Source organism: Sus scrofa, chromosome 6, assembly GCF_054392235.1.
Source record: "Sus scrofa isolate SSC_HxYL_T2T_F1_AM1 chromosome 6, Sscrofa_HxYL_maternal_Yorkshire_Landrace_v2.0, whole genome shotgun sequence".
NCBI classification, from domain to species: domain Eukaryota; kingdom Metazoa; phylum Chordata; class Mammalia; order Artiodactyla; family Suidae; genus Sus; species Sus scrofa.
Window position 1 is genome coordinate 84,554,302 of NC_139388.1, and position 17,493 is coordinate 84,571,794.

The 17,493-nt window shown below is 53.9% G+C and overlaps 1 protein-coding gene across 7 annotated transcripts in view; it reads right to left on the reverse strand.

The window, feature by feature from the left end:
- Positions 1 to 10,394: 10,394 nt before the first annotated feature.
- Positions 10,395 to 17,493, reverse strand: part of WNT4 (Wnt family member 4) — a 28,780-nt gene continuing 21,681 nt past the window's right edge. For 3 of the 7 annotated variants that reach the window (XM_084958160.1, XM_084958158.1, XM_084958161.1), the window contains exons 3-5: positions 14,351 to 14,482; positions 14,119 to 14,261; positions 10,395 to 13,246 (exon numbers count right to left, since the gene is read on the reverse strand). In XM_084958160.1, coding sequence (XP_084814286.1) covers positions 12,779 to 13,246; positions 14,119 to 14,261; positions 14,351 to 14,482 — 743 coding nt within the window. In that variant the 3' untranslated portion in view covers positions 10,395 to 12,778. 7 annotated transcript variants of the gene reach the window in all.

Sequence of the window (17,493 nt, forward strand, 5' to 3'; positions counted from 1 at the left end):
GATTGGCTTTAATACCATGGTGGAGTCCATTCAGGCCAAGTTATCAGGTCTGGGACTGACGCTGACAGATGACTCTGTCCCCCAAATGGCAGCAGAAAAGGCCTTTAGAGGTTATTTAGATTGAGCCCTCTTTAAAGGGGCTGTGTGTGTGTGTAACAATTGAGATATAATCACATACTGTACAGTTTACTTATTTGAGATGTACAAGAAGGTATGTGCTGTAGGCATGTCTGGGGAGAAGCACGGAGCCCTGTTTAGGGCTAGGTGTAGTGTGAAGCAAGGTGGCTCCTAGGGGCCCCATAAATGAATGAGTTAGGGAACATTAATCACACTCAGGGAAGGCTCTTGCTCTAATTATTGAGGATCATAAAAGAAATGGAATTGTATTTTACTCTTCCGGTTCTTCCCCTTGTCCCCCCATCCCTAAGCAAGCAGTAATTCTACTTTTTATTGCTATAGATTTGCCTATCCTGGACATTTTCATATAAATGGAGTTGTGTAATGTGTGGTTTTATCATTGGTGTTTTCTACTTACATAATGTTTTCAGGGTTCATCCATATACCAGAAATTCATTCCTTTTTATGGCTAATATTGTATTGTATGGGAAACATTTTGTTTAGTCCATCACTTGATGGACTTTGGAGTTGTTTCCTCTTTTTGGCTATTATGCATAATGATCCTGTGAACGTTCGTGTAGATGTTTTTGTGTGGCCTCTTAATTTCCAAATGGAGAAATTGAATGAGGTGATTTTTCCAGTTTGCAGTGTTGTGCCCAGTGTATCCTGGGGCTGGAGGAGGCCATGGTCCCATCTTCTTGACCAGGATGGTAACTTAACTTTGAGGAACTTGGAACATGTAGGGATTTATGGAAGAATTGAGATTTCCTTTAGTTTTGGGGCCTTCTCTTCCTCCAGGTGGAGTGATAGAAAGGCATGAGGATGGACTTCATAGATGTCACATTTTCCACTGACCTTCAGTGTAACCCTGGACAAGTGACTTGACTTCTATGATCCTGGATTTCCCAGTTTAAAAAATAGAATCAGTATCCACCCAGAAGTGTTATGAAGACCTGCAAAAAATGTATGTAGATAAAGCACCAACATAATGCCTGGCTTTCCAAGTGGTACTATTATTTAGGAAGGTATTGGGAGGGGCTGAGGAAAGTGGCTGAGGAAAGTGGCCGCGAGGTAGACCTGTAATACTTCAGAGGAGCCGCTAGATGGCAGAGGAACAGCAAGAAAAGTCTGGTTGGTTGTGCACCTTTGAATTTCTGCCTTTCTCATTGATCCTGGGAAGAGAGTACAAATTCTCAGACTGCTGGGAAATGAGCCCACTGGCCACAGTGTCTGTCACCTATACCTGTACTTCAATTCTGAGAACTGTCACTATCCTCTAGAGCCAGTGATCTTGCTTCTCATTTCTCAGATAACTATATCTTTCAATTAACCTTCAGCCAAGCATCAGTCTTAATTCTCTCTAATTTTTTTCTCCTTTAGTTTGGATCATGAACCAAGCCTTTGTGTAGGCTCTGTTTTGGGGGACCTTGCAGACATCTATAGACAAATTTGTTCTGTCCCTACAAATAGCAGCATCAAATTTGGGTTGCCAGGGAAGAGTGAAATGTCCATGTGTGGGATGGGAGTTGGAGGGAATTGGTTCACTTCAGGGCTGTTGGGATAGGTTGGATTATGAGTAAGCAGAGAGCTCCTTAAGGGTTACACTCAGGCCATTAGACTGGATGACCTCCATATCCTTTTAGGGTTCTAAGCCTGGATAGCCACAATGGGTGGGTAAGGGGAGCTTTCAGCCTTTCCCTGGGTCATTCAGAAGGATTTCCTACTGCTTGGTTTCTCCTGGTTCCTTTTGCTCCCAAGGAGGGAAGTTTATATCTAATAGAGTTGAGGCTTCCTAAGACCCATGCACAGAGGATGGAAAAACCAAGGAGTTAGGGGCAGATTGGTAGGATCCAGGGGCTGGAAGTAGCCTTGAAACAAGATCATGTGGTCCATATCCTTGCCTGTGGGTTGATGAATGTCTGAATGAGGGGGAAGCTAAACTTGTAGTCCTAGGGCCACAGTCAGGCTAAGAGGCTGGGCAGGCCTGGGGCTTAACCAGACTCTGACCATTTTCAGTGGGCCTGACTCTTTAGTTCTTTGGGAGCCAATTGACTCTGGTCTCACACTGTCTGATCTTATGTCTTTGTAAGCTTTTCGTAACCTGTGTGTGAGCCTTTTCTTGTATCCAGCATGATGTTGAGCACATAGCAAGTTCAGATGTTTGAACAGAAGAAAGGGAGAAGAGGGGGGAGCCAGGAATGCAAAAGAAACCAACAGGGGGAGAAACTTGCATGGGTCCTAATACCATCTATTTGTAAAGCTGTTGATAAAATGCTTTCATGTTCGTCTTCAGAAAAGCCTGTGAGGCAAGAAGAACAGGTGTTTATTTTACAAATGAGAAAACTGGCTTAGGCTTGAGCTTCTGTAAGATTTCACAGATTGAATCAGAGTCCTCTGGTTCTGAGTCCAGTTCTCCCTCTACTCTTAGCACGTACTTCCATGTGGGTGGACATTCCTTTTTCTACTCAGGGGGTCCAGTGGTCAGGAGAGCTAGGACTGGTGTTCCACTAAGTCTCAGAATGGGCAGCCATCCTCAGCACCTCTCATTTCCATTTTCCCTCATGAAGCCACCCTCCCTTGGGATGTCAGTTGCTCAGATTGAGGTAGAAATGACTCGGGGAGTTTCCGTCGTGTCGAAGTGGTTAACAAATCCGACTAGGAACCATGAGGTTGCGGGTTTGGTCCCTGCCCTTGCTCAGTGGGTTAACGATCCGGCGTTGCTGTGAGCTGTGGTGTAGGTCGCAGACGTGGCTCGGATCCAGCGTTGCTGTGGCTCTGGCATAGGCTGGCGGCTGCAGCTGCGATTCGACCCCTAGCCTGGGAACCTCCATATGCCGCGGGAGCGGCCCAAGAAATAGCAAAAGAAAAAAAAAAGAAAGAAATGACTTGGGAAAGCAGACTGGCAACTGCTGTTTTGGCTTCCAGACTCAGGGGTCTGGATTTTGCTTTCTTCATGGGTCTTTCCCTTCAGGTATTAAAGGCTAAGCCTCTTGCTTTGGGATTGGGAAGCTAGACATTAGGGAAGAAGGTGCGTTTAGAAAAGCCCTAGGGTTGTGAGGGAGTTTTAGCGTTAACATGGAGGTTGCAGGCTTTGGAGAAAAACAGACCTAGGTTTCAAAACCATTTGCTGTTGAATACCTGCAACCTTGGACAAGCCCATTAACCCCTCTAAGTTTCAGTTTCTTCATCCCTAAAATAGAGCAGCTCCTCTGTTGTAGGGTTGGTGAGAATTGGAGGTGTGTGCACAGAAGCTGGCCTCTTCCCTGAGTGAGTGCTCTGCACCCCACTTGTTTGTGTGCTGCCGAGGGATGGACCCTGGACTGCCTTCTGCTCTGGTGAGGTGAGAGCAGGAATTCCAGGCCTGGTTCTTGGGAAGCTCACCCCAGGGGCAATAGGATCTGATGCATTTGTACTTTCCCAGGAGAAGGGGGAGGATGTCTTTAAACTTCTTGCTGGCTGCTGGGCCCTGGGACAAAGGGGAGACAAGCCCCAGGGCTGAGACAATCATGTCTTTATTATCTCAGATGTCTCAGGCCTGTCCCCCGCCTGGAGATATATGGCCGGGAAGGCTAGCTCCATGGCCTCGGCGTGATTCCAGGTCCTAGGAATGTCTGGCTGTTTTATAGCAAACAGGATCACGCACAACAGCCCAGCATCCAGGCATCTCCGCCCCAGCAAGTTCTTTCTCTCCGCCAGCTTGTAAAACAGTGGGACCTACAGCAGTGCGACTTAGGCCCCATGCCTCTCGGGGTCCCAGGAGCCTGGCACAGGGCAGCAGTCCTGGGCAATGGTGAACCCATCCAAGGCTCTGGCACAGGGCCAGCAGCACAGGCCTGCCTCTACCCAGGAACCACTGTTCAGACCAGGCCCCTCCTGGCTCAGTTCTCACTTATAAGCCCTGGGCCGCCCCTGATTCTATCCTGCTTCTCTCCCTTTTGACCCCTGGGGAGCAGCTGCAGGGAGCCACTGGGAAGGCTTGTTTACAGATGCATTTGGCACGGGATGGGGAGACCAGCAGCGATGAGTCCTTGAGTTCCAACTTCCAGCTGCTCCCAGGTGCTGGGGAGTCTTCCATTCTGGGCCCTGAAGAGTCTTCACTGTTGTCTTTGGCTAAGGCTTTGGGAACTTGGAGATGAGGAGACCAGGAGACAGTGGGTCAGATGGCTGTCAGGGCATCATTTATAACAAAGACATGTGGGATGACCCCCAGGGGGGCCTTATGCAGGGACCCGGGGTTGTGGGCCCAGGCTGGTCTTTTCCCTGGGGCCTTGGAAGTTGGGGAGGGGGGTGGTCCTGCAATCTAAAGGTAGTAGTGGATGAAGATAGTTTAATCTATTCCCCTGGCTCCTTTGTTCTGGAGGAGGGATCCAGCAGCCCACCTCGCGCCTGTCTAGTGCTTGGCAGGGGGCTGCATTACATCTTCTTCTTCAGTGTGTGCCTCGTGTCATATGACATTTATTCAGTGCTACCAGACACCCTTGCCCACAGCCATGTAAAGTAGAAGCTCCAGATCCCACCCTGAAGGAGCTCACAGTCTGAGGTGGGGGGATATGAACATGTAAGCAACAGTGTGTGAGGCATAGGTCTGTCAAAGCCCCCCCATTATTCTGTGAAGTGTGTCCCCTACCAGCTGAAGTCCAGGTGCGCACCCTGACATCTGGCTCAGCAAATCTCAGGTCAGGAGCTTTCTCTGACGTTAGCAGTGGTAATGGCTAGTGGCTAAGTGCTAGCTGTGTGACGGGCAGCATGCTGCTGAGTAAGTGCTTTATGTGCTCTGTCTTCCCAGTAGCTCAATTCAGAACTGAGGAAACAGGTTAAATGACTTACCAAGCCCCACAGCTAGGACGTAGCAGAGTTGGGTTATTTGACTCCAGAGCTTTTAACCACTAGACTCTCCTTGGGGTGGAGTATTAGAACACTCAGGGGAGCAAATGGTGTATGTAATTTGAAATGCTTATTTTAGTCCCAAGATTTATTTTGAAATGTCAGATAGGACTAACAAAGCAAGGGTTTTGTCTCTCAAAGGCAGGGGGCAGAGGTTAAAGGCTGAGAACCTCTTTCTTGCTGATGAGCTGATGCCCCTGCTGGGTGACCTGGACAGAGCTCTTACCCTTGAGGGCAAGTTGGAGGGGAGTAGCCAGCCTTTCCCCTCACCATTGGGGTCCTGTCAGTCTGAAGCCTGCTGTCGTTGCAGGTGGGCATCTGAGCAGCTGGGGCCCAGGAATCGGGTCCTGAGAGGAGATGGCGAGGAGCAGGGGGTGCTGTCATCTGATGTGTTGCTTTAGTACCTGACCAGGTGGGAAGGGGAGAACATGTGTTCCAGGCCGGAACTGAAGGGAGTGGGACAGGGAACTTCACAGAACCTCTGCCTGCATTATGGTCCAGTTCCCACAGAAGCCTCTGAGCCAGGGAAGCCGAGGCTCACAGGGGTTCACTTATCTGAGGTCACCCAGCTAACGAAAGGCCTAGAAGAGGTTCAGTCCCAGGTCTGTGTGACTTCAGCTCTCAGGCTTCTTCCACCATGCCATGCCTATTCTTTTTAACGTCCCCTTTCTTTATCCCCTTCTGTTTTGAATGAACTGCCCTCTCTCAGCCTCCTCCTTTCTGGACTGAAGCAGTCTGAATTCATAGCAGCAGCCCTGCATCCTCTTGGTCACTTCTCTGGATCCATTCCAGCTCTGTGATGAATCAGAGGGGCAGCAACTCGCCCTGTCCTGGCCGTGGTAACCATCAGCTCTTCCTGAAGCTTCCCAGGTGGCTCCAGCCTCAGTCCAAGAAGGGGACGAGGAGGAGGCCCAGGCTGCAGGAGGTGCTGAGAAGAGGGAAGAGGAGGGATGGGAGTAGTCCCAGGAGAAGAGAGACGGCAAATTCTCCTGTCACCTGACCCTGGTGGGACTAGGAGCCTACCATGCCATCCCCACACCCGCAGTGAACATGTTCCCTGATCCTCTCTCTCTCTCTCTTTTTTTTTTTTTTTTGGTGAGGAGGGGTAACACTCATGGCATGTGGAAGTTTTGGGGCCAAGGATTGAACCTGTGACTTGGGCCACTGCAGTGATGGTTACTTAACCTGCTGTACCACAAGGGAACGCCACATCCCCTCATTCTTAAAGGAAGAGCCAGAATGCTGGCTGATTTTGACCATCAGTGTCCTTTACAGCCCTTCCCAGTCCACAGAGCACTTTCCCACTCAGTGTTCGTGTAATTTTCTGAAAGCCATGATGGGGTGCAGGCAGGGAGGGGAGGCTGTATAGAATAGAGGCTCTGGAGTTACTTCAGTCCTGTTCTGCCATTATCTTCATCTCTCTTACAGATGAGGTTTAGAGGTTACTAGCTTGCTTCAGATCGCACAGGTTGCCAGCAATTGAGCTAGAAGGGGACCCAGTGTTCTGGGGTCTAGAAGGAGGCTTTTCTGGGGAGAGGGGAGAAGCGGCCTCCAGGGGTTCTGGTCAGGCTCCAGGTGAAGTCCTGTTTAGGAAGCTGCTGGTCTCTGTGTGCTTATACTATCTTTTCCTTCAGTTTCCTAGTAAAAGATCTTTTTGAAATATACCTCCGTTTTGGCTGAACTAAAGGGGAAAAGGGCGCTTCAACTCATATGTGGGCCTTGGTATCATTATTTTTAAAGTGAGGATAAATCCTGCACCTGCCTCTCAGCTAGTTTATCCAATAGGAAGTATTCCTGTTTTGTTAACTTGTTTGCCTGATCATGACATGGGATAGTGCTGGAGGCAGTGTTACTGTGGGTCTGACCCCACAGCCAGTAGGTGCTCAGTAAATGGTGATGGTGTTGGATATTCGTTTTCTTTCTTTTTTTTTTTTTTTTTTGCTTTTTAGGACTGTACTCATGGCATATGGAGGTTCCCAGGCTAGGGGTCTAATCGGAGCCACAGCTGCTGGCCTACGCCAGAGCCACAGCAACACCAAATCCGTGCTGCGTCTGCAAGCTATGCCACAGCTCACGGCAATGCTGGGTCCTTAACCCACTGAGCAAGGCCAGGGATTGAACCCGCAACCTCATGGTTCCTAGTCGGATTCATTTCTGCTGTGCCACGATGGGAACTCCCGTTGTTGGATATTGATGATCAGCATAGCGTTCCAAGGGGCCTGGCTGTGCAGGAGTCCGTGTCACTCACCCAAGTAGAAGCTCCAGGGATGCTTGGTTCCTGACGTTGCTGCAAAGTCCATGGGTTCCTTGGTGGGTGAGGAACCAAACTGAAGGTAGAGGATTTGGCTTGGAAAGGCCGGGGCTTATGAGGATGTGATGAGGCTGGAATCAAGAAGCCGGCCTAGTTGCCTGGGTCTCTGGGCTCTCCCAGTGGTTGTTGGCTTGAAGCAAGACTAGTCTGTGCTGAAGTTTGTTCTGGATGCTTCCTGCCTTCCTTGGCGCCATCTCCCCATTTATCAATCTCTGGGCCCCAGGTTGTTTCTTCTCCTGGGTCCCCCTTTGCCTTCTCAGTTGTGGGGATTCTGCTATGGCCTTCCAAGTTGTGGGGGGTTGCGGATGTGGCTAGAGACTGACCCTGCTCCAAGGTCGTATGCAATCTGTTCTCTCCATAGACCATGAGCCCCTCAAGGGCAGGGTCCAGGTCTGAATTGCCTCTGAGCTCCCATGTCCAATGTGGAGCCTGTGATCCTCGAGTCCTGACCAGAGGGTGCAGCCTCTCCTGGCCTCAGTTGTTGGGCTGGCCGAGGTGGCATAAGCCTGAGTTGGCCCTTCTCCCTCACAGGTGGCATGGGTGGGGGCGGGTGCTGAATCAGAGTATATGACTCCCTGTGTCCAGCTTCCTCTTCCTGGCTGGCCAAAGGCTTGGGAACAGTGGCTGCCTTTTTGGGGCAGCCAGGGCACCTGGCCAGAGAATGCTCTGTCGGGCACTGTCAGCTCTTCAGTAAGCCCCGGTCCTCCTCTTAACCTAGAGAAGGCCCCGGGTTATTGGTGTTGTTCTTGGCGGACCACCGGGCCCCTCAGCAAACAGGGCGGCGAGTGTGCACCCGGCCTGGGCCTGTTTGTGTTGGCCTCGCCAGGCGGGGGATTAGCTCAGCTGGGCTGCTAATTGCCTCCGAAGTGCCGGCCGGGATGCTGACAAGGACTGGGCCTCTAGGCCCCTCCTCCCCAGCAGGCACTATGCCAGCCTTGGGGGCCTGGCCCAGAAGGGCCCCTTCTCTCCCCTGTCAGCGCCTGCTTGGCCTAGACCCTTGAGATGTGGGCAGGGGGTCAGCAGGGCTGGCGGCTCAGGAAGGAATGGGGGGAGATGCCTATGAAGTCATCCCCTGGGCCAGGCCAGGCCACACTCTGCCCCCTCCCCCACATCCCTTAGACCTTGAGTCAGACGCCTTCTCTTGAAGCTCAGCACTTTCTCTGCTTATGGGGAAGCTGCTGGACTCCTCTGTCCAGATGGCTTTTGGTCCCTCAGCATCTTCCTCTCCTGGTGTCTTTCTGCCTTTCTGTTTCCTTGTTTGTTCTCCCACCCACTGCCTTCTCCTCTACTTCCCAGCCTTTCTTAGCCCCTCTCAGTTGCCCAGAACCCTGTACTTCCTTCCACTCTCCATTTTCCTATGTTTTCTTGCCCTTTCTTGGTCCAGGATCTGCTTTAAACCCTGCCTCTAGTCTCCCCAGACTTCCTTGGACCACTGGCTGTCAAGAAGGAGCTGAGAAGGAGGTCCACTTTATCACATGGTTTCACAGCCTTCCCAGAGACCCTCAGGCTTGAGTCTGAGGGCCCTGTCAAGGATGGATCTGGACACAGCCTCTGTGTGAGCTGGCCTGTCCTGGGAGTCCTGAAAACCTTCCATCCCCACAGGTGGAGCCCCTGGGCCCAACTACATAAGCTTCCCACAGCTTTGACACACCTACCTCTGCTTCCTCACGCCTGCTCCCTGTCCCAGCCTTGCATCTCACCCACATTGGGACCTTGGTTCAGCCTCTCCTACTGGTGCCCAGGGGCAGCTTTGCCATGGCCTTGCTGTTCCCTGGGTATCTTGACTCCTGGGGATCTCTGCCTGCTTCTGATCTCTGGAATGGGGCCAAAGTAGGACTGCAGTCTTGGGGTGCCTGCCTTCAGCCCCTAGCTTATCCCACATCATCTTTGCTTTTCTCCTTTGCTCACTCCCCTCTGCCGACCTCAATCTTAGAGCTACCTTAACCGCCTTAACATTCTTGAAATGGAAATAAGAATATTTTTAATGATAGCTGCCATTTGTTGAGCTTTACGTATTTTAACATTCTCAATAAATAGGTTCTATTATTTTTAGCCCTGTTTTGTGAATAAAGTTGGGGCAGGGAGAGCTTCCCCTTATTATAAATGAAGAAAATGAGTCCCAGAGAAGGATGGTGAGTTGTCCAAGGTCCCATACAGTGAAGAAATGGCAGACCTGGTAATTCCAACCCAGGTCTGTTTGATGGCAAAGGCTGGACCCTTTCCCCTGTTCTAGAAAGTGGTTGGGCATGGACATCTTCACCTCTTTGTTTTGCTGTCTTGGACCCTCTATGTCACCGTTTCCCCTTCTCTCTGCCTTTGACCTTGATGTGAGGATGTGTCCTTTTTCATCTAGATCCCCTCCCCTCCCTAGCCCGTCACAAATTTGTATGAACCTTGCTGTCTTGAAAGGACTTTGCTTGGCCCTTTTATACCCCACTGAACTTTTGGAAAGCCAAGCACATAGCAGCCTAACTGTTCTTAGGCTGGTGTGGATTTGCTGTAATGGGGGTGAGGGTTGGGGTGGGGGACCATGGCCCCCCTTGGTAAGGATGAGGACTTCACTGGACTTGAGTTTCCTGAGAAGCCACCTCTGGTCTCCAAAGCAACTGTGACTTGAGTTACATGGAGTTTTTCATCCAGACTCATCCTGACGGGACTCCAATCCTGGAGTTTACTTTTAGCCACAGACCTTGAATGCTTGTATCCTTGGGCAGGAACTCAGTTCTCTTCCATTTGTCCCCCACCTCCTCAATTGACCAGTTTAAATCCAGTTTACCAGACCCTCCTCTGTCCTTGTGTTTGTACATCAAAGCTCAAGAAGGGTCCTGAGACCTTGAATCAGGCAAAGATTGAATAGCTGATCCTGGCTCGGTGAAATGCAGATGCAGCCTCAGGGTACTGAAGGTAAATTCCAGAGAGCCTGCAGATAGGTCCTTTCTTTGTGGCCATCAAAACAGTTATTCAGGAGAAAGGGCAAAGAGGGCCCCCATATCTAGTATTTGGTGCTGTTTATCTGCTTTTCCCATGTGTTTCCCCAAGTCTGTCTTCTCCCTCTTCTACAAAAAAAAAGTCACTGCCACAATTGCAAGATAAAGAAATAATCATTTTATCGTGCATCAGACTATTTTCATGGGGATGTCACAAAGGCAAGAAGCCTAGTATAAAAATCGGGGCGGGGGGCAGCAGAGGGGGTAGCAGCATCCAGAGCCGGGGTTTGTCCAGCCCTAGGCCTCAGAGGACACCCTTGCCTTTTGGTAAGACTGGTGGAGAGGATTTGGGGTCGGGCTTGGACCCTCTGACCAGCTTCAGAGTGGGTGGGCTATGTCAGGCCTTTGCTGATTCTTCCTCTTTATTTGGGACAATTTGGAGCTGGTGTGTCCAAGGAAATTCCATTTTCCTGCAGCCTTGGATCCCTTTGGCCTAGGCAGAGCTTCCTAGAATCTAGTCTGTTTCACTGCAGCTACACCCTTCAGAACCCCAGGAAGATCGGCTTTGAGGAGCCCCCTTTTAGGTGGAAAGTCACAGATCCTCTTGCTTCTTCCTGGGGTAGTGCCCATCATACCAGCATCCAGCCTGAATCTGGGGCTCTGGGGGCTGGCCTTGGGGATGGGGAGGGGTCTCTACTGCTTCCTTTGTGCGAGTCTGGCCTCTGCCAGGGAGGGACAGTATTTTCGCTGGCACTGAGCAGATAGCTGAACAGAGCCCGTCAGAGGAGCAGTGAGCCCAACTGGGCAGCTATGAGGACGCTTAGCTTTGGGCCACACCAGAGCCTGCCTGTCCCAAGATTATCCCATTTGAATGTGGGTCCAGCATCTCACTTGGTTTTGGCCTTCTTGGATGGGCATTGAGCAGAGAGCTTGGCTGGGGCCCAGGGTGTTGCCCCCTCTCTTTGTGAGGAAGCCGGCACCAGGAGGCACAGACTACCAGGCCTGGAGGAGAGTGTCTATGGGCTGGAGCTTGTATTTCGGATCAGGGGCTTTGAATTCAGACACTGAACCCAGGTGCTGGGAACTTCTATCTGGGATCCTGGAGCTTAAGGCCTCCAGCAGGAGCCTAAAGCCCTGGTGTTGGGGCAGCTTGGAGACTGTGCCAAGAGTGAGGTCCTCTGGTGGTTGGGAGCCCAAGTGAGAAGCAGTTGTGTTGGACCAGGGCTTCCTGGGGGCTGGGCTCCTGATGGGTGGGCTGGTGTTATGTCTCCAGGCGGCTCAGCCTCAGCACCCACAGTGCCTGGGCACAGCTGCCTCCGCTGCTGAGACCTCACCTGGCCAGCCTTCCCGCCGACCGCCTCTTCCCTCAGAGCCTGCTCGGCCCTCAGGAGCCATGTGGGCGCTAGCTCAGCCTGAGGTTGTCTGTTCCTGCTGCTTCCCAGCCAGCGCCCTGTCCCCAGGGTTCCGACCCAAGGGGACCTGCAGTTTCTGGCCCTTTGGGTACAAGAGCCTGGGAGGAGCCTTGGCTGGAGGGCTCTTCTGGCTCTGCCTCTGCATCTCCTAACTCTGGAAGCCAGCTGAACCTTGCCCTTCCTCCTATAGGATGAGCACAGCGTGCCTCCCTGCCTCGTCAGCCTCCCAGGACTGTTGTCCAGACTGGGAGAGGGCTCTTCCCATGGCCATTTCCTCTGTGTGTGTGTGTGTGTGTGTGTGTGTGTGTGTGTGTGTGTGTGTGTGTGACATTTCTATTCTCAGTTCACGGAGGAGCAGCACCGTGAAGAAACACACACAGAGGCGTCACCGTGAAGGCCCAGCTGGGGTCTCTGATGCAGGATGCAGCCGTATTTTTGCCCGGGAGGGACCAGGGACTGGGTGGTCTCCCTCTCTGAGGGGAGGCCTGGCGGCTGGGCTGGGAGTGGGGGTGCCGCAGCCTTGGCTTGCCCTCCCCTCACCTGCTCTTCTTGCCTGGAGGGTTCCCACAGAGATTGAACCTCGGGCTGCTTGTGGAGGCCTGAAATTACCCCTTTGCCCTGGACCTGGTATCTGCCTATTCCCTTTCCAGGGGATTTGAGAGACAAGGCTACCAGGCTGAAGCTGCCAGGGGTCCGTGTGTCTGTGTGGGGGTGCAACTGCCAGCAAATGGCACCATTCCCCTGCCAGAGGGCTGTGTCTCTCCCTAGCTGGCAGGGCCAGTAGGCATGTGGCTGTAACACTCTTCGTTACCCACCTCAAGTCTGCAAGTGGAAAAACGGTTACAGATAGCAACTGAGTGGTCAGCAGCGTCCACATGTGGACAGCCAGAGGCATGAGCAAGGTCCCTTTGGTCAGTGGCAGCCACAAAGACCCAGGCTTTAGGGAGGCCCCAGTCAGTGCTGCTGGGTCCCCTGCCTGGTTTTGGCAATAAATAACATGAGGACCCAAAAACCAAACCAAAACAAAAAATACAACCAGTATCTTTTGGGGTGGGTGGTGGGGACTGTTTAAATTATCGGCCTTCCCCGGGCCACTAGGTGGTTGTGGGCGTAGGCCCAGGCGGCGGTCACCGGCACGTGTGCAGCTCCACCAGCCGCTGGCACTGCCGGCACTTGACGAAGCAGCACCAGTGGAATTTGCAGCTGCAGCGCTCGGCCAGCTCCACCTGTGCTGTGTGGAAGCCGCGGCCACAGCACAGCAGCTCACAGCCGTCAATGGCCTTGGACGTCTTGTTGCACGTGCGGCCCCTTGTGCCCAGCACGCCGCTGCGCATGTCCTGCTCGCAGAAGTCCGGGCTGGGCTCCAAGTACACCAAGTCCTCATCTGTATGCGGCTTGAACTGCGCGTTGCGCGGCACCAGCGCCCTGGAGGAGCCCACACGGCGTGGCTCCACCTCGGTGGCACCGTCAAACTTCTCCTTGAGTGCGTGGCCCACCTGGCGGAAGGGCGGCACGGCTCGCCAGCACGTCTTTACCTCGCAGGAGCCCGACACCCCATGGCACTTGCACTCCACCCGCATGTGTGTCAGGATAGCCTGTGGGGGACGGGGAGGGGAGAGGGGCTATCAGGAAAGTTGGGGAGGCCAGAGAGGGGGCTGCTGGGGGCCGACAGGCAAGGACAGAGACGTGTCACAGAGTAGGGGAAAGATGTACTGTCCCGCTTCCTCTGGATGTCTTGGTAGGCTCGGTAGCTGTTGAAGGTACTGCCCCTGCCTTGGGGCACTTGAAGTTGATGGAGGAGAGATACTTTTAAGGGGCTGTGTCAGTTCCCATCATGGTGCAGTGGAAACAAATGCGACTAGGAACCATGAGGTTGTGGGTTTGATCCCTGGCCTTGCTCAGTGGGTTCAGGATCTGGCATTGCTGTGGCTGCGGTGTAGGCCGGCAGCTACAGCTCCCATTTGACCCCTAGCCTGGGAACCTCCATATGCCGCAGGTGCGGCCCTGGGGCAGTGTCATATGAAACAGTGACAAGTGACGTGATAGGGAAGAATACAGCTGCACTGAATCTGCAGGAACCTGGAAGAGTGAGTAGGAGCTGAGATGGCAGATGGTGTCATTGTTAAGCACATGGTCTTTGCAGGGATACAGAAAAGTTTAAATCCTAGCTCTGCTACTTATGAGGGGTGTGTGTGTGAGTGTGTGTGACAGATGGAGACACACACCTGTGTGTGTGTATGTGTGGGAGGGGGCATGTTGGGGGACGTGTGTGCTGCACTGGAGGCCACTCTTCTGTGACACCTGCCAGCCTGTCTGCTTCCCTCCGCCGCCCCACGGGAGGTGCCTGGTGCTGGTGCAGGTGAGCACCTGAACAGATGTCTTCCGAGGGGCATGTGGACGGGAGAGTGGGGACCTTGCCGAGCCCGCCCTTCCCCGGCGGTGAGGGTGGCGGGGCCGCACACACTACCTTCCTGCCGGCCTCATTGTTGTGGAGGTTCATGAGGGCCCGGCTGGACGAGGCCCCCTTGCTTCTCTCCCGCACGTCCACAAACGACTGTGAGAAGGCCACACCGTACGCGATGTTGTCCGAGCATCCTGACCACTGGAAGCCTGGGGTGGGTGGGTGTTGGGGGGCCGCGGGTGAGTGAGGGCCAGGCCCCTGTCCTCCCACTCACGCCCTCCCCACCGTCCGCACTCACCTTGTGGGCTGACCCCGTGGACCGTCCGGTCACAGCCGCACTTCTCCAGCTCCCCGCTGCTGCACGCCCGTGTCACCGCAAAGGCCACACCTGCTGAAGAGATGGCGTACACGAAGGCCGCCTCCCGGGTCCCTGTGGGAGGCAGAGGGAGGGCAGGGCTGGGTCCCGGTGCTCCCCCCTCACACTTCTTTTTAGGGGGTAGAGGGGTAGGTGGGGCCTCCTGAACAAGGGAGGCCCTGGGAAGAAGGAGGCAGGCTGACTCCCGTGGGCCAGGAGTCACGCATGAGTCACGCATGCTGGCGCTGATGCTTACCAGGCCGTCGGCCACACACACACACACACACACACGGCTGGCACTGCTCTGTGGTCTTCACGTGTGCTGGTCACGCACCCTCCCGAACCCGTCAGGTAAGTACAGTCATCACCCCCGTTTTCAGAGAGGTTAGCCATCGCCCCAGGTCACACAGCACGGGGTTGAGCAGTCATGGTCTGGCTTCAGTGCTCTCAGCTATCCTCAGATGCTGTTCTCACAACCTCTCCAGAAGATGAGTGATGTTAATGTCATTTTACAAGAGACAAGACAGGCTCAGAGAGGTGAATTAACTCACCAAACTACAGGGCAGCAGAGCCCGTTTCCCAGCTGGCCCTTCCGGGCTCCAAAGGAGTCCGCACCCTGTGGGTCTGCCCAGCCCTTCCTGCCCAGGCGGGCCCACTTCTCAGGTCATCTTGCTTCTTTTTCCCTTTAAGAATAAATCATAATAACGGTGGTCCCGCTGCTTACGGGGACCTGATAAGGGGATTGCTTTCTGCCACTGGGAACTTTATCATGCCCATTTCACAGATGGCACCAGGCAGGTTTGTGGCAGGGCAAGCGGGTCCCAATCGCCCAGTTAGGAAGTGAAAGAACCAGGACTCACTCTCCAGCCTGTCCGCCTCTGCTGCCTGTCTTTTCCCTTCCGCCGCATGACTCCTTGGTGCTTCTATTTTGGTGCCTGCCTTGTCTCCTGCCTGAATGGGTGTTTTTGTCCTCCTAGGAACTGTGCCTCAGGGGATGTAGCTGCTGTGTAGCCTCTTTCTGGGGTTGGGGGTGGTGGGTGGGAGTGTGTGTGTGTGTGTGTGTGCGCGCACGCACATGTGTGTGGTGTGCGTGTGCACACTGCTGGCTGGGTGTGTGACCAGATGGGCCCTGCTCCTCTCGGGCCCTGTGAGGGCCTCTGTGTGCCCGTGACTGTCCTTCTGTCTCTTGCTGGAGTGTGTGTGTCCACAGGAGTGGAGGGGGCAGGCTTTGGCCTCGTGGTTGGCAATTACCTCTGCGCACCCAGGCCCATGCTCTCAGCTGCCCTGGGGAGCAGTTGCCGTGGTCAGGTGGGAACAATCACCTCCTCTGTGCCCGGGGCTGTGGACCAGCAGTGGGGGCCGAGCGCGGGGGTTGGGGGCGGCTCCGGCCCCCGTGGCTCGGGACGCCCTGTTCTCGGTCCGGCCCTTGAGCTGGGGCTGCTGTCCACCATCCACTCTCCACGGCCCACCCTCTGCCCAGGCCTGGGCATTTGGGGCCGGCATGAGGGGGCTTGGCTGGAGCCATGGGGGCCTTGACAGCCCGGGATGGAATCCTCTCCAAGTTAATCGAGGTTAATAGCAGGATCATGTTGGTTGGGTTTGTGCTGTGGCCGCCCAAAGAGAGACGACTTTAGTTTCTGGTATTTCTGGTATTTCCAGGCCTGAACCAGCACAAATCTTTGCCCCAAAGACCAAGGGGGAAGGGAAGGCAGGGGATAGGGTGGATAGGACTGGCAGGGTGGCCCCGTCTCTTGGCCTGGCATGGTCCTTTCTCCTTGGCTTCCCTGGGCTCTCAGGCAGCCCCCAGCCCACCCCCCTGCTCTGCCCACCTCCTCCACTGGGTGCTAGTGGCCCTGGGTGCAGGGCTCCCAACCCCAACCCCCCTTGTTCTCTTAGGAGCAAGGGCGCTAGTGTTCTCTCTACTTGGTTCCCAAGGAGGAGGTTCTAGAAGGAAGATAATGACAAGAGCTGAAGCTTAGAGCAAACTCTGTGATGGACACTGAGCACTTGACAGAATTGATATACTCTTCACAATAACCCTGTGAAATAGAGACTTTTCCTCCTCATTTTATAGATGAAGAAACTGAGGCACTGAGTGGTGAGGAAACTGGTCCAGGAGCATCTCACCAGGAAGTGCTGGAACAGAATTTGGACTTAGGCAGCCTGGCTGCAAAGTTTCAACCTTGGTCTGATTCTGCCTCCTGGAGCCTGGCGCCCCCCAGATACACAAGCAGTCCGTGTTTCCCCACCTCCCACGTGTGAGGCCATGAGCTGTGGGACATGTCCACTTCCGTTCTTTACTGGGGGACAGTGAGCAGGTGGCCTGTGCTCAGCACAGGAGGCCCCAGAAGGCCTGGAGAATGTGGCCAAGCCACTGTGACCTGAAAGCTGATGGCAGAGGCTCCTCCAGCCTTTTCTGATGAGCCCTGGGTCCCACCCCTTGACTCCAGTGCTGTGGCCCCTCCTGGCTTGTCCCCTCTGCCCAACTGGAGCCTTGCTCACCAGTATGGCACTTGGCAGAGCCCGCTGAGCCAAAGAAAAAGGATGGTGGTGTGCCTGTGAGGGTAGCAGAGGAGAGTTCCTGAGCAGCCTGGTAGATGACTGCTCCTTGGTCCAGGGGGTTGCCTGTTCCAGCGGGTCCTGCCTCACCGCCATCTTTTCTAAGGTGCTAGGGCTGCCTGGGGCTGGGAATTCAGAGTTGTCCTGGGTATCCAGTGATAACTACTCTTTCTGAGGACCCAGATGTGCCAGGGCCTTTCCATGGGCTAACATAAGCTCATGGCATCCTTAGCAACCGGCTCTCTCCAGCTGTGCTCAGTGGAAGAAGTGAGGCTCGGTGGCTTGTCTGGGATCCCTCTGCCAGGCAGTGGCCAAGTGGGAACTGGAGCTCAGGCCTGTGGTCTTCTGAGCGCATCACATGCCTTTCTCCCCAGATCTGGAAGGAAGGACATTTGAGCAGGAAGGAGTGTTTGGAGGAGAAACAGATGAGGCTGAGTTGTGCTGGAATGGAAGCCACAAGCATGGTGTTCCCTGGGGCAGCAGGCAGGTGTCCTGGTGGCAGTGTCATTCCGGGCATAACTCACATG